Raw genomic sequence first — 20,510 nt, forward strand, 5'->3', positions numbered from 1 at the left:
AAAGCTTCAGTGATGTTATCAATCGTATTGACACAAAGTGTCATAGCTGCAAGTGTGATACATCCTGTATGTTCGTCATCTGACTGGTGCTTCCAGCAAACATCAATCTTTTTGACAGGAGCATCATCTACTAGGGCATCGGCATGCCCAATCTTTTCGAACTTCAAAACAATTTTGAGTTTGCCAAATTAGTCGGTGAATTTTGAACTATTCAATTTGTTATCGGTTAAAATATTATGTAGATCCATTTTAGATATGATGATTCAGAGTATTTACTTTAACTTGAGAGTGAGATAGAGTGACGTATGTTTATTCATTTGCTTTAAAGTATATCAATTTAAAATTATAGATTTTTTAATTCATTTTAAATTGCTCCCACTATTTTGCCAAATTAATAGCTCTTCATATTAATTCGAAGAATTTCACAAATCCTTTTTAGTGAGCTAGGATCCTAACTCCTGAAATTTCACCTTGAGTTTACTCAACAAGCTAGTCTCATTTGTTAGGTAGATTCATACAATCAATCACATCAACAATGCGATTCCTAGGTTATTGGGTTACTAAGCACATTAGTAACTAATATGTTTTTCATATTAATCCCAACCATATTGCCCATTAGTTTATGACAACATGAGTTTACCCATCCAATTATCATAATCTAATTTAAGTATTACCCCATATTCATGAAAAAGCGATTTTCGATAATTCAGGTGTTACCATAAGACCCCGAGCTTGAGTTTACTCAACAATCCAAAAGCCCCCAGTACTGCCGGCTGAATTATAATATTAGGGAGGGGCAACCAATTTTAATAACTTGCTTATTTACTTAACTTTTAATTAGCGAGAGATTTTTATTTTAAGTCTCATAATCTAACCTAGTCTTGATTTGCTTTAGCATACATCAGACAAATACAATTTACATTGGTAGTTATGGACATATCATCTAAATTATTCCGTTGAGCCAGAAACGGAATAAAGGTCACCCTAGGGTAAATACTAACTATTACATATTTATCCTCCAAGTCCTCCATCTTTTCCTTGGCGCCTTGAAATTACATCAACATCAATTTCTATACTACTAAAGAATACTTCAACTAATTTGAAGGGACTTAGATGAGAAGAGAAATTATAATAGAGGGTAGATAAGGCAGGACACACAGGTCCTATTTTCCAAAAATACCAAAAGACTAGATAACTATTATAGAGGGTCCAAATATGTCCATAACTCCAAACATGCAAAGACTCAATTAAATAAATTTAATTGGTTGATTACATAAACCTTTTATGTAATATTTAAGTTAATCAAATTAAACCTTCAGATTAATTACATTTTCAATTTAGTCCTTTAATTAACTTTACTATCTAATTAACCTTTAATTAATTTTGTATCATCTATATTTTAACTTTACTATCCAATATAAACTTAATTAGACACTTCAAAATACAACTATACAAAATATTAATTATTTGTGTTCAATTATTTTACCAAGATTATTTAACATGTTTAATTGAACTGTATCACATACAAATAATTAAACTTTGTAAAATCAATTCCAGAACACAAAACTTTTAAGACGAGAGATTATTCATCATTGTGTTTAATCATTTTACCAAAACCATTTAACGTGATTAACTAATATATCAAGTATATTTATTAAGCACAAAACGGTTCGCAAAATCAAATTAAAACACATACCATTACCATATCCTTTTATTAATTATAACAATTAATAAATTCATATGGGCTGATTCGTTGTTCCTAAATTTTAATTTTGTATCAATGAAATAGTTTATCTAATTAGCCGTATCAAAACATCTTAATTAGACAACTGAATTCAATCTATACAATTTAAAATAGACAATGATTAAATCATGTGGATCAATTAATTCTATATAATATCAAATTTCAATTTTCTGAAAAATCAAAATATTTTTTTTGAAAAAATCAGAAACTCAGATTAGACGTGACGGGGACAAAAATCGGGTTCGTCCCCGTCGCGGATCACATCCGCGACCAAGAGGGCAGCATTGCTGCCAAAAGAGGCAGCAATGCTGCCGCAACAATATTGCGCAGCAATGTTGCTGCGCAATATTATTGTTGTACACAGCAATTGCTGTGTACAGCAATATCCTTTTCTTTTAAATTAAATTAAACTCTTTTAGTTAAATAAAACTTTTATTTGACTAATTGTTTAAATCAAAACTCTTTTAATTAAAAATTTGAATTTTAATTTCGAATATATATATATATATATATATATATATATATATATATAAAACTCAGTTATATTTATATAACCTTTTCCAAATATATATCTAATTAATCGATTCTAACCGTTTCGTTTTAAATCGTTAACAAAATCAAATTTTTCAAAGATTAATCGAATTAACTCTTTTAACGATTCAAACGGTTAAACCCTTAATCCACAAAACACGTATATCTTAATCTCATCTTAACCATTTATATTTAGATTAATTAACCGAATCTAATTGATTAATTAACCTAACAATAAATCTATTCAATCTGATTGAAAAACCCTTTTATTTTCATATATGAAATAACGGATTTAACGCAGACTCTGATACCACTGATGGAAAATAGGCAAACGTTTGGCAGTGGAAATATAAATTTTTTATCTATTTCCTTTTTCCAAGATCCGTTAATCGTTATTTCATATAAGGAGGGATTGAACATAAATACCTTTATGATGATCAATCTACCGTTGCAAACGAAGTGCCCACAACTTCAAAAGAGATGGAAACTGTCTACCAATCTGTCCCTACCCGAACAGACCTTCCAGACCTCTGAATGACAATCCCAAAGGTGGAAACGTGGAAGAATATGTCTAGAAGCTTCTGTCCAGAAATCGTGACGATCCGACGGTTCAATCTCCGGTAATCCGTGAAATTGTGAACTGACTTGATGTAGGATGAGCAAAACGAATTTCTCCTTTTGTATGTCTTTTCTACATTCATGAACATAACAAAACATATAAGTAAACAATTAGAACTCAACCAAGTAATATCAATCAAGATAGATTGCCTCTAATTAATCAACACAAGATCAAAGAGAAAAAGGAAAGATATGAAATCAATTGATTCAGAAGCAATCGGTGGAATTTCGTCCTCTACTGTAGGGTCGAAATTCTCAGTCTGCAGGGGAGACTAGGGTAGCCGAAATTTACAGCTAAAGGGGGTTTATATAGTTTCTTCCATCTAAACCCTAGTCAGATAGAATTAGGTTACTGAATAAGAATTTAATTCAGAATAAAACTCTTATTGTTATTATCTGTAATTATATCTAAATATAAAGATAATAATAACTTATTAATAGGATAATAATAGAAGCAATTTAATCTCATTAAACCTCCTAACTTATTTATCCTATAATTAATTTAATTCATAACCATAATCTAATTATAATTGTTTAAAAATAAATTAATTCCTTTATGTGACATAGCACATAAAATCGCCCCCCTTGCTACTGGGCCTTAGCGGACTCAGTTGGGCTTCTGTCAATTAATTAACATCTGTTTCTCTTTTAGGTTCCAAGTCTTATGTGTGACCCATTAGGTTCTTATTGCTTCTAGCCGTATACAACTATTAAATTAATTTCTTAAAATTATATTTAATCTTTGTATAACGGCATAAGTACGCAAACTGTGATTGGCAGATCCGAAACATTCCCCCAGAGCTATAAGAAGACAGGTTGATTCTGTCGTTGACCTTTCCATATTAGTTACAGTATAATTCAATCCTTCATCAACTACATCCTTGAACAGAATCTTATGACTATGGGCAATGTCAAGTCATATATAGCGAGACGTTCGTTTTACTTGTACAGGCCGAGTTAACTCCAATTAGATAGGTTAAGTGAAATCTGCATTTCATGTCTTAAGCTATCACCTTGCAAGGATTTAGAGTTAAGTCTTCCACAAGCGATCCTTGGACGTATCTCCCATTTATCAGGAGTGACAAATGCTCAATCCAATGTATAACTATCCTGCAATTACTTCATGTGATACCCAATGTCTGCCGTACACACCCCAGAGTCATACCTGTTATGGATTGTGTTATAACAAGATCAAAGCATCAGCTTCCATAATCCAGAATCACTAATTAACATTCCTTTGAATCTTAGGATTACTTATACCTATTAATACCAATGAGATGAATAGGTGACAAGGATAAATCTACCCATCCTGTTATCTCAAGTCGGGTCCCCAATCCTAATGAACCCCTTTCATTAGATCCATGTAACTGTCCAGATATCTGCATATCTGAAGCTTGTGAGATCAGCTCTCTGTCTCGACAAAAAACATTGTTACATGCAAGTCTCAACAGTGTTATATCAATCCCTATTCAAAACATATCACTTGACTTGGGCTTATTTTAAGTTTATTAGTTTATTATAATTTTTCGTCTCACTTCATGCTTGTATGAACACTTTATAATCACTTTAAATAAACTTAGGGATTTCCTTTTATTAGACTTATTTAGCTCTTTAAAAGAGGTTGCCTTTATACAGTTATGAAACCATATCTTATTAAAACAAATGACATAAAGAACAATTCATTTACAGCTGGTTTATATCCTAGAACAATTGTCTATAGGACATTAAACCCCAATACTCTTTACCAACGAGGAATTTCAGAAAAATTTATTCGGAATGCATCCAGATAAGGCTCCTGGACCTGATGGTTTCAATCTAGGCTTCTTTCAGCAATTTTGGGACATGATTGGAGATGAAATTTTTGAGGCTGGCAACGCCTGGATCATTTAAGGTATGTTTCCTCCTGGGCTTAATCATACTATTATCTCTCTAATTCCCAAATATGAGAGCCCCGAGGATATGAAATATTTGAGACCAATAGCTTTATGTAATGTGCTGTTCAAAAGTATATCTAAGGCTATGTCAAATCGCCTCATGTGTGTGCTACCATCCATCATCTCTGACACTCAATTTGCATTCATCAAAGACCGTTCAATTCACGATAATGTGTTGATTGCCTTTGAAATTATTCATAGCCTTAACCGTAATGTTGTGAAGAAAAGTGGTCACGTGGCTCTAAAATTGGATATGAGTAAGGCCCACAATAGGGTCGACTGGAATTACCTGAGGGAAATCATGTTGAAACTGGGCTTTACGTAGAGATGGGTCAGTTTGATTATGTTGTATGTCTCGTCGGTCCAGTATATGGTTAAAGTCAACAATCAGCTGGTTGGACCAATTTCACCAAAGTGGGGGCTCAGACAAGGAGATCCATTACCCCCATATATTTTCCTGTTTTGCATGGAGGGCCTATCTACCCTACTGTCCTATGCAGAATCACGAGGCCATATCCATGGATGTCGGGTCTCTAGGGGTGCATCCTCCATCACTCACCTTTTATTTGAGGATGATGCATTTCTATTTTTTTAGGCTAACATCTCTGAAGCACGAAGAATTAAACAAATTCTGACCTCTTATGAAAGAGCTTCAGGCCAAGCAGTCAATTTAGCAAAATCAGGGATCATGTGCAGTAGAAATGTGCCTTCTTAACTTATGCAAGGTGTCTCTTATATCCTTCAAGTCTCTAATCCTATCAATACAAGCAAGTATCTTAGGCTTCCATCCCTTGTTGGCAGCTAGAAGAAAGCCATATTTGGACAACTCAGAGCTCAACTTTGGCAGCGGCTACAACAGTGGGGGGAGACCTTTGTCTAAGGCTGGCAAAGCAACTCTTATTCGGACTGTTGGACAAGCTATCCCTGTATACTTTATGAGTGTCTTTCATGATGCCGACTTCTACTACTGATGAATTGCAGAAAAGTAACTCCTTTTGGTGGGGAAATAAGAAATCGAGTGAACGCGGGTTAAATTGGATGGCGTGGGACATAATATATGTACCGAAACTGTTTGGTGGCCTTAACTTCAGGAATTTTACTGCCTTCAACTTGGCAGTGTTGGGAAAATAAGGGTGGCGTCTTCTTAAGGATCCCACTTCTCTCGCCAGCAGGGTCTTTAAAGCTAAATACTATCCCAAATGGGATTTTCTGAGTGCCCCTTTGGGTCACTCGCCTAGTTACATATGGCAGAGTATTTGAAGCTCTCAACTTGTTATTTAGATGGAAACTTGGAGATGGCTGCTCTATCAATGTTTGAATGATAAATGGCTCTAAGATGATTCGAACCACACGGTTCTTACCCCAAGGATCGACATGCTCGAAAACCTCAAAGTCTGTGATCTATTTATTCCTAACAAGGTGGAGTGGGACTTGGAGCTCCTGGAAGACCTGTTCGTAGACCGCGATATTAGGGAGATGGAGAAGTTATCATCCCGTCGAACCAACCTATCAGATATGGTAATTTGGCACCCTCACTCGAAAGGCATTTACTCAGTGAAGAGCGCCTACCAACTCGCTGTGAAAATGGAGGGATCTGAGAGAGACCATGTGGATGGAGAGTGGAAATGTCTATGGGAGGCGTCGACTCCACTAAAAGTACGTTATTTTGGCTGGAAATTATACCGAAGCTGCATCCCTGCCAAAGTTACCCTGCTAAATAGAGGCGTTCCGATTGACAGCTACTGCGTTCTGTGTCAAGGGCCGTGGGAAGATGAGCGACACTTATTCAAGAAGTTTGGCGAATTTCCCACCTTGGTGATTTAGTTAAGGAAGCGACAATGGGGGCTAATAATTTCCCGCACTTCATCTCCAAAATCATTTTGGTTAGTTCGACAACCACCAAGGATAAATTTCTGATGCTACTCTGGAGCCTCTGGCATGCGCGTAATGATCGTCTTTGGAACCAGCTAATAGCTAGCCCCTCTAACATTCACTTTATCGCACAATCAGTGTTATACGACTGGCTTCAGGCTCAGAAATTGTGAGGACCTAGGGACAGAACTAGTGATCCACAGATCAATACATAAGCACACTGCATACTGTGGCATCTCCGCCATCTGTATTTTTATCCTACTATTTAGATGCTGCATTTTTCGCTTCGGAAGGAGGGGCGGGAATTGGGGCATTCTGCGCAACTCCTAGGGCCTCTTCATCAGGGGTCGCACTGCTAAGCTTGGATATTGTCCTACGGTTAGGGAAAGTGAAGCCTCAACCTTGCTAGACTCGCTGGAATGGGCATGCGAGCAAGCTCTCGCCAATGTGATCTTCGAATCAGATTCGTTACAGGTCGTTGAAGCTGTTAATTCCAACTTACCCGATAACTCGGAGTTTGGGGATCTGATCTCCTTATGCCGAGCTTTACTGCACACAAATGACTCTTACTCAGTCAGGTTCATTCGAAGACAAGCTAATGGTTTGGCCCATGCTATGGCTAGGGCATCCCGTTTCTCCACTTGTTCTTCTGTTTTCAATAGTATTCCGAGTTTCTTTTCACATGTAATGCTACAATTTTGTCAGTCTTCGGACCATTAATCTAAGCATCCTTTAATTTAAAAAAAAGATCTTTATATATTTTATTTATAAAAGGGATAAGATACCAAAATATGCTTACGTTTTTTTTCTTGGAAAAGTATCGATTTAAGCTTCACGTACAAAATAGCACCAATATATGCTTAATGTTAAAAAAAAGTATCAATTTAGACCTCAGTAACGGATTGGACACGTCATTCCTATTACTCCGTTAAGTTCTGATTTCTCCTTCCACATACAATTGACAGGACTTAATGAAGTAATATCAATGACGCCTCTCGTTCCGTTATCAAGATCTAAATTTGTACCTTTTTTTAAATGTTAAGTTTATATTGATATTATTTTGTACGTTGAGCCTAAATTGATAATTCCCAAAAAACCATAGTCATATTTTGGTAGCTTATCCCTTTATAAAATAAAGTATTTCAAATTAGACCGTTATAATTAATTACATTTGTATCTTAATAAACAAATTTTTCTTACCTATCGATAAAACACAACTCTCTGAATCGAAATCATAAATCAGATAATGGACATTTTACGTTTTTTTACTTTTTGACAGTTTATGAACTAATTGATAGTTAAGTTCATTTTACAAAACTACAATTCGATATTGGAGTCTTTGTTTTGTAAATATGTAAATGTAATTAAAAAAAAGTATAATTCAAAATGTGGATAAAGATCAAATTTAACATCAACGTTTTAAAGGGAAGCACAAATTTAACTATAACATATTAAATGATGCAAATTCAATCCTAATATTTTCAAATAAGGTCAATTTTAGTCTTATATTATCGAAAATTAGAAAAAATTGGGTTGACTGTTATTTAATTGTCACTTCAGACATTCCAAACATTAATTATGCTTAAGATATTTAGTATGTTACTAACGCAATTGCAAAAAAATTGTTAAAATGCTAACAATTAAGTTAATTACAAATAAATTTGTGACAATATCTAAAATACTTATTGTCTTATAACCAATAAAAATATACGCAACTACTTCAGTTTACCGATAAACTTGCTTGGAATGTCCGATATAACAGTTAAATAAGAGTCAAAGCAATTTTTTTCAAATTTTCGGTAACACATTACTAAAATTGATCTTGTTTTGAAATGTTAGGGCTAAATTTGTACTATTTCATTAATTATGGCTAAATCTGCACTTCTATTGAAACGTTAAGGTTAATTTTGGTCATTATTCCTTTCAAATACTTTGTTTTAAAAAAACATATAGAGTACGTTCGTTCACTTGCAAATTTTAAAACCATATATCTCTATTTGCAAATAGAGTTAGTTTCAAATAAATGTCATGTGGTTTTCATGTTTTTGCAGATCGGTATTTGTGATTTTTTTTTGTTACAAACCGAACCCTGTGGTTTGAAACATTTCCATTTGCCAAATTTAGCGGATAACGACCTCAGAATGAAAATTTTCAAGAACAGAAGTTGTTTGGTATCATATTTAATTCTTTAAAAATTTCATTTTAAAGTCATTATTGGCCAAATTTGGCAAAGTCAACAAAAAAAAATGAAATTTTTGTAAATCACAAAGTTCCGTTTGTAACAAAAATAACTACAAGTACTGATCTGCAAAAACATAAAACCACATAACCTTTTTTGAAATTAACCCTCCAAATAATACAAACCAGGTGAATTTTTTTTTACTTTGTTCTAAAAAAAAATACCAAAATCACTAAAAAAACAGACCTTTAGCAACACTTTTGTAGCAGCACTTTTCTAAACTGTCCATGGGCTTTGTTAATGAACAGCCCATATTAGTCTATTTCACTTTAGTAACAGTCAAGCCCATACTGACGTGGCCCGAAGAAAAATTTTCATGCTCTCAAAAATCTGAAAACCTAAAGAACTCATCGTTCAACCTCAACGCCGGTAACTCTCTCTATGGCGTTCTATCTTAGTTTGGGGCCTCTGCTTCAGGGCGACATCATTGCTATGGTAAGTTTGCCTTCTTCGATTCTCTTTTAGTCTGTCGATTTCTCACATCTTCTTCTAACCCTAGCTTCTTTTTCAGTTCACTTCTCGCCGCCTCTTAAAGGTGTTGGTGATCTAACAATGACAACGACGGTGATCCTTCTGATTTAGGATCTCTCTCGGTTTCTCTCCTTCAAAGGCAGAACCCATATACTCTCTCTCTCTCTCTCGATGGCCTTAAACTCTACCTGTCAATTTCGCATATCCTAGGTAAAGATTAGTTGTTGGCTGGTTTTGCTGGGTCTGTAGAGATTAGAAAAATACACCGTATATCCACAGGAACTGTTGAAAAATGTTACAGAATTCTAACTCTTTTAGCTCAGCTTCTTGATAGAATGCACGCCCATGAAGCATCCAAGGCTTTAAGATGATCTCACTCTATGTAGAAAGCATTAAATAAATAAGTACATACAGTTCAATTTGGTTTTCATTGACCCTTTACAATTGCTTGTTTTGAGCATAAATTGTTTGTTTGTAGCATAAAGGAAAGTAAGGTTAGTGTATGAATATGTCGGTTCTGTTTTGATTATTGTTAGTGATGCTAACTATGAGTTAAAAAGAGAACATTTCTTAACATCAATTTTCATGATAATGTATACAAAAATGTGCTCACTCTTTCAATTTGATTTTATTGAACTCTCTCGGAAGTCTTAATGCCTCTAGTTTGAATTTATGTGTTTGATTACACTAAGGTGCTATCCCATACATACAAATTACAATTGGACTAACAGTATATCCATAGTATTGTACTCTTTCAAAAAAAAAATTTGTAGGTTCTCCCTGCGATAGGCCTAACGAAATCACGTATTAACTTATGTTAATATAACATCATTATTCTTGTGCAATGTATTAAACTAAGTAATATGTTAGAATTAATGTGATAAGGGTTTGCAATGAGCAGGAGATGTTGAACTTAGCTGTCAAGTACAACGACGGAGTGCAAGAGGAAGATGAGTTGTCATCTGACTAAGAAATTAGCAACGAAGCACCTTGAATAACAGAGACTTTTAGAAGGTATCCTTTCTATCACAGCTCTGTCCTAATCCAAGTTTTGGAGGCAAGCTGGTGTGGCATCCTTATACATGCAGTTCTGCAAATCAGTGTGCCTCTCATTGATTCTCAACTATAAAGTCTAGAAATTTGCTCACTGCACCTGTAATCTGCTATGTGTGCATATCTGCCAAGAATTTCAAGGCCTTGTATGTGACTTTGGAATTTCCTTTCATTGTTTAAAATTACACATAAGCTGCCATAAGTTGTATTTATGTGACAGACTTTGATTCTAGCAATTATGTATAGCCAACCTATCTTTTTGTTTTTTTTTTTTGGTAAGATATAGCCAACCTATCTTATATCTCTTAATGCTTACCTTCTTCGATGTCTTGTACAACATTTATCTTACTGTTGAAAACATATTCAGGGGCCACCTTTAGAGGTTCCAGAAGAGCACTGAGAACAAGTTTCTGCTATCTTAATACAAGTAAGTTTAACAAAGCCATGCAAACATTGTTTCGAATGAAAATTTTAATTTTTTTACTTTATGGTTAGCTAGCAGTAAAGCAGTAGAAATGGCTTGGATCAATTTGGCTATTTTTATGTATTATTGATAGAAATTAATTATTTATATCATGCTTCAAGCTATTTAGATTTTTTACTGTACAATGACGAGTCTCTATCTCACTGTTTCGCTCAGCGTTGGTGGCTCTCTGCCTCACCAGTTCATGTTATTGGAAGCTACCAGGTACTTTCCATTTTCATACCCTTCTATGATATGTGAAAATTGGAGGTTTTGTTTTCTGATATATTTTAAATGCAGATGTATGTAATGCTAGTGTTTGGCATGATAGAAACTGTACTCTATGCCAGTGTTTGGCATAGAGTACAAACTAAGGCATGTTTTATGTCCATGAGCTAGAATGCTGCCAATTCTCATTCACGGGTCTCTTACTTGTGGTTATTGTTCATCTATGTATGTTACCTTTCATCTCTCTACATTACTAAATCTCTTTTCATTTGCTTGCCTCAGCAGTCAATGCTATAATGCTTCTTGCTATAATTACGTAGGTAAAAAGCCCCAATCTTTTCGAATTTGGTGGATTGAGTCTCTAATCTTTTATTTCTAATCTGTTATAAATTGTATCTTTTACAAACTTCTACAAATTATAAGTAATTGATCACGAAAATCCATGAAGATACTTTCTATGCAATTCCATTTTTATAATATGTGATTTGAATTGATTCTCATTCTGCTTCTTCGTGTTTGCCATCCTGTAGCTTGCTGGAGAACTTTCAAAGGTGGAGGAGAAACTTGAATCTCTGTCATGGCTGCCTGAAGAGCATAGCAGAACAGCTTTGCAATTAGTAAGCTTTCTCTCTCTATCTCATTCTGCCAGTTCTGTTTATGTGCTTTTAGGGAGCGGGAATTGTAAACGTGTCTTCGTTCTTCATTACTCTCTTTTATGAAATGTTATCTAATTGAAATGCTTAGTATTTTATGAAATATTATCTAATTGAAATAAACCTTGACGGGATATAACTTTGTACACTCCATTTGAACATAATATGAATGATGAGTGGTAGAAAACACATAAATAAAATTGAGAAAGATGAAAGTTGCATATGTAGCATCAGATCTAGTTTTCTTGCTTGCTTCATAGGTTTTGGTCTCTATTCAATGATTTGACCATTTTCATGCGATTTTATGTTAGTTTGTTGTGGATTCTTTCAAATTTCTAAGACCTATTATTGCATTTTTCTCTTTGTGGTTTATAAATTGAGAAGAGCTTGGAGATATATATGACTGTGGGCCCTTATTTTCCCTCAAGGTTTGCCTATATGCCTAAATTTGCTTCTTTTTATGCATTTATATGATTGATTTAGCCAATCTTAATTTATTCTATATGCTTTTTTATTAGGCCAAGTACTTTTAATAGCCTTACATTTCAAATTTGCATGGTGCTCTTCCATAGCCTTACTTCTTATTCTTATTTCGTTGCATTTCTTGACATGATTTTTGTTTTGTAGATCTAAAGGCATATTCAAGACACCGCCACACTAGTGAGTCAAATTCCAGATAATGGGAAAATAGTTATCAGTAGGATTTCACTGAGCCAAGCATGATCTATCCTATTACCATTTGCACCTCAACATTAACTTTCATAACCCTGTTGTAATCACCTTTGCTTTTGTAGTTGCTTTGGGATGTAGAGAGGTTGTTGAGTTAGGGAATCCTTTAGGCCGTGGTATGTATTTAATCGAATTTTGATATTATTGTTGTACTATACACGAATTTGTACGAGACTTAGAATTTTTTGAATCAGATAAATGGGAAGCACAATTTATATTGGGCACTAAATTTAAATTTGTATCAGATGTATGGTATTACTGATCAGAAACCATTTTGTCTGTACAATTCAAATTTGGACACCAGAAAGTTAGCGAGGGATTACTAACCGATTTTCTGTCGGTAATTTTTTTAATGGAAATCGATTCTAGGGGCGGTTTAAACCGCCATTAGAAGGCGTCGCTAATAGAAAACCTTACCTCGATGCTGTAGTAAAACCGTCGCTAAACGTAGCAACAGTCACAATGACAACACTTTTCCGACGATTTTTAAAACCGCCGCTAATATACATAGCGACGGTTGAAACCGTCGCTAATGTACCAAAAAACCGTCGGTAAAAGTGTTTTTTTTTTGTAGTGAATAGATATTCTTAATTGGAAAGGAAAAAATAATATTTGTTGGAGATTTGATAGAGGATTGCAAAGAAATTATGCAAAGTAATACAATTTCGGTATCATTTGTTCCTAGACTAGCGAATAGAGTGGATCATTATGTAGCCAGAAAACTCTTTCCCACTAGTATTTTTTTTTCATTCTTTGATTTGCCAGATTGGTTATCAATTATTATTCTTGAGGATATTAATGTCTCGTTAATTTAAATCCTAGTATTGATTAAAAAAAATATATTTGATTTCACGGGTTTCCATATAGATAAAAAAAGTAGTTAATATCTTTACAATATTTTCATAAAGAAAATTTAATTAATATCGTTTATTATAATTTAAATTCAGAAAATTGTTAGAAACATTCGGGTTTCCATGTCAAATGGAAGACCTTTCATATATTCTTTTATCATATGTAATATGGACTCACACATATTATAAAAGACCTCACTATTTTAATTATTAAACCGGGTCACAATACACGTGTTCAAATATGAATTGGAGGTCTCCTTAAATTCATATATTATATCAATAAAACTTAATAATCTATTGTATTAGGAAGATCAATTGGTATTTTGAACTTGTACAAAAAGTATGATTGACTCTCTAAATTTACATGGCGTCTCATTAGCTCTGTAAACTTGCTTAAATTGCCATGATTAACATGGACGGAGCCAGCCCAGAGCTTAGGGGGCTCCGACCGTCGGCTCCACCCTTGAGTAGTGGTGTTCCGGTAGTTTGCAGCCCCTCTTAATTTTCGTTCATATTGGTGTATTTGTAGTATTATTACAATACTCTAAAATAGTTGAGATGGTTAGGCTACACTTTTTAATACAAGAGATCAATGGATTCAAATATCATTAAACTTTTCTTTTAAAGCTTTTATTTATTTATTGAATTTGGGAAAAATTACAAAACTGTGTCAAATGAGAGGCTCATTTACATATTTAGACCAATTACCCAAGTCATTACATATCTAGACTATATATTTATGACTTTCCCAAATTACCCCAAACCTTTCATCTTCCCCCTTCTTTTCTATCGGTTTCATCGTTTCATCTCCCTCTTCCTGTCTAACGTTTCATCTTCCTCTTTCCTTTATATTGTGCGAATCACCTCCATTTTTTCATCATCTTGTCTCTTCTTCCTCTCTTTGTCTCTCTGTTTTTGTGAAGTCATGTTTCTTCTTCTTCATCTCTTTGTTTCTTTCTTCTTGTGCTAATCGAAAGCATCATTATTCTACGTTCTTCTACGGTTATCATATGTTTATTGTCGATTTCAATGGCAAAATGTGAAAATAAGGTAACTATCTAATGTATTTCTCCTGTTTCATCTTCCTCTCTTTCTAGAAATGGCTTCACAGAACGAGTTTTCTTCACATTTTGCAAAACTTCCGAAGAACAATCATCCTCTTAAGTAATATTTTCTTCAGAAAATAACTTCACATAATGATTTTGCTTCACATTTTGCGAAGCCTGTGAAGCAAAATCATTATTTTTTAGCTTGTATTTCTCTTCGCAGACTTCGCAAATTCGCTTTCTGCGAAGAGAAATCATCATTTTTCAAGTGTATTTCTCTTCATAGACTTCAATTTGGTTTTCTACGAAGCTTTTCTTTCATTATTTCCCTAAAATGACTTAATTTTTATGAAGGTTGAATACAAAGGCATCAATTATAGTGATCTGTTTATCTTGAATACAAAGGTATCAATCATAGTGAGGGGTAATTAGGATTTGATGAAGATGGTGAAGACTAAATGTTCTAGTTCCTTTTGCTTCTGAACTTCTTAGTAAATATTCTAGAAGCACACTCTCTCCTAAATATACTGGAAGCACACATTTTGCTAATCATTCTGTTCTGAAAGCACACTTCCTCCATTGATGGGGTTTAGGGTTTAAATTATTGTTGCAATCTCGTTGTAAATTTTGATAATGTTATGATTTAATTGTTATAATTATTGTTGCAATCTTGTTGTTATGATTTTAATGTTATAATTATTGTTGCAATCTTGTTGTTATGATTTTGATAATGTTATGATTTTAATGTTATAAATCACTTTGCATTTTTCGCAAACTGCAAAGTCTGCGGAAGGTAAATACTACTTTAGTACATGATTTTGCTTCACAGTTTGCGAAAACTGTGAAGAAATACTTATTCTGTGAAGTAGTATTTACCTTCACAAGCTTCGCAGTTTGCAAAACTACGAACTAAAATCATGTTCTGAAAGTATTATCCTGGCAAAAACATACAAAATAATAAAAAATGGAGTGTCAAGTTTGCAAGAAGAAAGATTTTACGAATATATGAGTCGATAATTAAAAATGGAGTGTCAAGTTCGTAAACTAAGAAAGAATCGAAGAGAGAAACGAAAAGAGAAAGAAGAAAAAAGTAAGAAATTTCTAAGTTGTTATATATATATGAAGGGCATTTTGGAAAAGTCACAAATAAATAGCCTAGATAGGTAATGACTTAGGTAATTGGTCTAAATATGTAAATGAGCCTCCCCCATTTGACCAAATTTTGTAATTTTCCCTTGAATTTTCTATGTGTTCTTGAACTTCTTAACCTTTTTAAACTAGTTTCTTTTTTCTAAATTTTTTTATTTTATGAAAATGATAAGAAATTCATGATTAAAAAAAATTATAAGAATTTAGCGTTGGATTTATAAAACATTAAAAATATTTACTCCTTTTTAGCTCATCAATTTTAACCTTTTAACATTTAATACACCAAAACGATGAAGCTTTAGGGTGCTCAATGCCAAAAAAAATAATTTTCCAACCCTAACGGGTTGAACTTCTGAAACTAACTCTGACAGTAACCGCAAAGCTAAAATTAGCCCCCCAAACGTAAATTTCTGGCTCCACCTCTGATGATTAAGTTCCTAAATCTAAATAATAATAAAATATGCCATAAATGTGTAAAAAAAATAGAAAGTTAATTTGTTTTAAAGATTTAGAATCGTGAATTAGGCCGTTATTTTTTAAGTTTTGAATTTTTTTTATAAGTTTAAATAAATTGAAATGTATATCAATTTAAACAAGTTTAGGGACAAATAGATCATCATAAGCAAATTCATGGGAGAAATAGATCACTTTAAACAAATCCAGACGGCAAATAAATTATTTTAAGCAAGTTGAGAGAACTAAAGAGACTTTGTAAGTTTAAAATGTCAATCAAACTTTTAGGACAAGTTTAGGAAATTTAAGTATGAAGCCTAAGATCAACATATCACTTCATTAATAATTAATACTATTATATTTTTTTTAAAGAATTAATACATAATATTAATTATAATTTAATATTGTTCCATTTTTTTCAATTATCCTCTACTAGGGTTGCTTAGTAGAGGTGGAGTTTTTGCGACCGTTTTTCTGTGAGTGATCCGCGCTGGTAACTCTTGTAATCATGATCTCTGGTGTTTAGTTTCCATTGAAAATAAAAGTGAGACTATAGTGAACAACTTTTCTTTTAATGAAAGGGGAGAGGAGATTATAAAGAATGTTGTAGATCATATCTCACAAAAACCTCTAAATGGTTTGAATCTATTATTTGCTTATATCTCAAAGGAATACTACAATGATTCAATCAATCAAATCCAAAATTGGCGAGGTTAGGTTAGCATTGATATTCAAAAGATCAGTGTCCGGAAAGCTGGCCGGATAAGAATGTCCAATTATAGGAATTGTTGTGAGGTTTTAAGGCATAACCATGAAGATGAAGATCGTTAGAAAATTTGGGATAACAAACATAAAATAGGGACATGATTAATCACTGTATTTAAGGAAATATTAGTCTCTACTATCAATAGCTATTAGGTTTGTGACTAAGTTTCTTCTAGAATTTTCCTAACATGAAATTAATGATAGCAATTCCATTAATTTCCCTATGAATGTATTTGAATAATTAAAACATAGTAGTTAAAGAAATGTGAACTATTAAGTATATTTATAACCAAAATGTTGGTTGCCAAAACAGTTAAAAAAATGTTTAATCTTATCCAAAAATTAGCAATTACTGAAACTAACAAATAGTCTCAAACAATATAAACTACAAAATTTTCATTCTTATTATTTCTATGTGGAATTCCCACAACATCAATATTAAAGACTAATATCCAACAATCCTCCACTTAGACTTTACGTATTGGTGTTTAAACAAATCTCAACAGATTATGCATAAATATAGATATCTTGCTATTTGGACCTCCACTTAGTGTAATTCTTCAAGGAAAAATGAAATTAATGGCGGCTTGCCGCTTTTGAGCCATAATCCTGTTTATTATACCAGAAGTATTACACACATAACTTCTATATAAATGTACGTTCACAGTAATGGTAGCACTATTATGGTCATGCGCTCTGTACAAAATATAACAAATCAACCAATCCAACCCAACCTAACCCAACATATAATGTATTATCTAATTTATTTATTGTGTTGGGAGAGTTGGGTTGGATTTGATTGAGAAATATTGAATGCAATTTAAATTATTCATCTAGTAAACCAGAATTAATCAGTTATGCTAAAATGTAATCTAATACTAGAATTATTCTCTTCATAATTATTCTTTCATATTATTAGTCTTTTCAACTCATTATATATATAGTTTCCTTTGAAATAATATATTTATTTATGAAATGTGAGGATGTGGCGACAATCCAATAATAATTTTGTCAAAACATTCATTTATTTAATAGGTAATTGTTATAGAATAAGTCAATGTAAGAAATGTAAGCATGGCTAAGTCAACTAAAGTATACCTAAGTCAACTAAAGCATTGTTAGAGGCTGATGTGGGCTTACTATGTCTCTTTGATTGAAGGAGAACCTTGTATATATATGTATATTGTTCTTGAGTAAAATATATCAATGTAGTCCCTTAATCTACATGGTATCCCATGTATTCCTAGTGTGTTACATGGTCTATTACATGGTATCAGAGCCTAAGGTCTAAGGTTTCTGAATTCTTTTTTCTGGGTAGTATTTCGAGAGTTCTGTTTCTGCAAGGGTTCAATATTTTCTGGGTAGTATTTCTCGGGGTTCAATATTTTCTAGGTAATATTTCCCAGGATTCCATTTATGTCAAGAGCTTGGGTCTCTTGAATACTCACTGTTGGGACGTCATTCTATCTCACCACCCCTCTGGTTCATCCACTCCGCTTGCGTTTCCTCACATTCCGGCCATCATGTGTCGTCGTCGCTGTAAGAAGTCCTCCTTACATGGGATCAGAGCATTGTTTCGGCTTCTCTCTTGGGTTTCTGGATTAAGATTCCAGAATTTGTTTTCTGCCTTGTGAGCGGAATTTGTGGGTTTGTAATTTTGGGTTGTTTCTTTCAGCATTTATGTCTGCCTTGTGAGTAGAGTCTGATTTCCCCTCAACGGATTGTCGTTGTTCCTCTTCTGCTGCTGTCGCCTCTCTGTTTCCGACCTGTCTGTCCGGTTAGTTTGCCGGTGAATCTCCTTTTATGCAATTACGTTGCTGCCAGCCTCTTACGTGTTGCTTCGATTGAGTTTTGCTTGTCTGTTTCCTACGAAGTTTGATGTTCCTCTGACGTCTCTCCTGTTCGATTTGTTATTCTGAGTTGCATCTCACGGATTCTGTTTTATATCCTGAAGTATCTTCAGTTTCTTATGTTTTATTTTGTTTTGAGTGGTATTTTCTTAATAAGACGGTGTTATCTCTATATGTAGCAAGCTGAGCATGATTAACGGTCATGCTTCAGCTTGAGGGTGAGTGTTATAGAATAAGTCAATGCAATAAATGTAAGTATGGCTAAGTCAACTAAAACATTGTTAGAGGCTGCTGTGGACTTACTATGTCTCATTGATTGAAGGAAACCTTGTATATATATGTGTATTGTTCTTGAGTAAAATATATCAATGTAGTCCTTTAATCTATATGGTATCCCATGTATTCCTAGTGTGTTACATGGTCTGTTACATTAATAAATATATATCTTTATTTCTCGTATAAAACATCTAAAACCAAAAATAATATTTTCTAATTCCATGAAAAATTAAATTATATATCCTTAGAAGAAAACTTATGAAATTAGGAAAAATTACACAGAAATTCATCTTTTACAAACTATTTACAACTATGTCAAGTCATAATTCGAGATTATGTCAAGTCATAAATCGAGATTATGTCAACTTAGTAAAATCAGTACTTTTGATATATTTTAAGGATTAAAATTTATAAATTAAAAGTTTATAATATATTTTGTAGGGTTTATGATTTATGAATTTGAGTCTAGAATTTTTAAACTATAATATATAGAGAATAATAACGTATTAAGAATTAAGTTTGGTGATATGACATAGTTGTAATTTTGTACTTAATTCTGATATTCATGTATTTGACCCATAAAATTAAGGGTTATTTTTTTAAAAAAAAAACAATCATGTGGTTTCATGTTTTCATAGATTGTTATCTGCGTTTTTTTTTTGCCATGAAACAAACACTGTGGTTTGTGCCGTTAGTAGAATCAAAGAAAATGACTTGAAATCGTTAGATTACTGATGTGGCAGAGACTATTTTTAGAAACATGAAATTTTACCCTGTGGTTAATACCTATTTTACCCTGGTCAATTTTTCAGTCAAAGTGCCACATCATCAAAAATGACGATGTTAAGCAAAAAAATCCGTTCTTTGCTAACGGCGTTTAGCACAGACCTCTGTTTGCAAAAAAAAAAAAAAAACCACAGGTTCGAGTTCGCAAAACCGGTATACCATAGGCATTTTTTTTGTACTTACCCCAAAAAAACACATTTTGTTCTTATATTTTTCTTTTTTTATTTTCTGAAATTTTAGAAATTCTGGAATTTTAAATTTCTAGAATTCCAGATTTCTTAAATTTTAGAAATTCTAAAATTTTATAATTTTTCAAAATTTCAGAAATTCCAAAAAAATTTAGAATTTCAGATTTTTGGAATTTCAGAAACTTTGGAATTTCAAAAATTTTGAAAACTTCTAGAATTCGGAAATTATGAAAATTTTGGAATTCCATAAAATCTGCAATTTTAGAAATTCTAGAATTTCAGAAGTTCTAAAGTTCCAAAAATTCTAGAATATTGGAATTCGAGATTTCTGAAAAGAATTTAGAATTCAAGATTTATAGAATTTCGGAAATTTTTATGGAATTCCAGAAATTATGGAAATTCTAGAATTCCAGAAATTCTGAAATTCCATAAAAGGTACAAAAATAAACTTTATGGTTACACCTGTTTTTAATCACAATCCACGTGGTTTAAATTTTTTCAAAATGGTACCATATACTTCAATCCGCTAGCAAACATAAACATTCTTATCAAACGATGTTATTTGTGCTGAGCTGGTAATTTTGGTCAAATAGTCAAAAGGCATTATTGTC

At 33.0% G+C, this 20,510-nt stretch overlaps 1 protein-coding gene across 15 annotated transcripts; it reads left to right on the top strand.

Annotated features, from left to right (window-relative positions):
• The first annotated feature begins 9,250 nt into the window (after positions 1-9,250).
• On the top strand, positions 9,251-12,764 carry LOC136204066 (uncharacterized). Of its 15 annotated transcripts, none has more exons than XR_010675036.1 (9): positions 9,251-9,373; positions 9,450-9,619; positions 10,311-10,423; positions 10,830-10,889; positions 11,103-11,150; positions 11,226-11,473; positions 11,684-11,770; positions 12,191-12,234; positions 12,434-12,764. XR_010675036.1 is itself a non-coding variant. In XM_065995253.1 (9 exons), exons 6-9 carry the CDS (start codon positions 11,326-11,328, stop codon positions 12,465-12,467), a joined length of 309 nt encoding a protein of 102 aa, XP_065851325.1. In that variant the 5' UTR covers positions 9,251-9,373; positions 9,450-9,619; positions 10,311-10,423; positions 10,830-10,889; positions 11,103-11,150; positions 11,226-11,325; the 3' UTR covers positions 12,468-12,764. The 15 variants fall into 15 exon arrangements, 5 of the variants coding, with proteins under 5 accessions (XP_065851325.1, XP_065851332.1, XP_065851347.1 ...); XR_010675034.1 differs by lacking the exon at positions 12,191-12,234 and having other exon boundaries at positions 11,226-11,348; positions 11,439-11,473; XM_065995253.1 differs by having other exon boundaries at positions 11,226-11,469.
• The last annotated feature ends 7,746 nt before the right edge of the window (positions 12,765-20,510 follow it).

Source organism: Euphorbia lathyris, chromosome 1 (genome assembly GCF_963576675.1).
Source record: "Euphorbia lathyris chromosome 1, ddEupLath1.1, whole genome shotgun sequence".
Lineage (NCBI taxonomy): Eukaryota > Viridiplantae > Streptophyta > Magnoliopsida > Malpighiales > Euphorbiaceae > Euphorbia > Euphorbia lathyris.

Bases quoted from the DNA above. Each gene is read 5' to 3' on its own strand.
- LOC136204066 (XM_065995253.1), top strand. From the start codon at position 11,326: ATGCTGCCAATTCTCATTCACGGGTCTCTTACTTGTGGTTATTGTTCA. The intron at 11,771-12,190 runs GTAAGCTTTCTC...TAAATTGAGAAG, and splicing joins GCAGAACAGCTTTGCAATTA to AGCTTGGAGATATATATGAC. The intron at 12,235-12,433 runs GTTTGCCTATAT...TTTGTTTTGTAG, and splicing joins GGCCCTTATTTTCCCTCAAG to ATCTAAAGGCATATTCAAGA.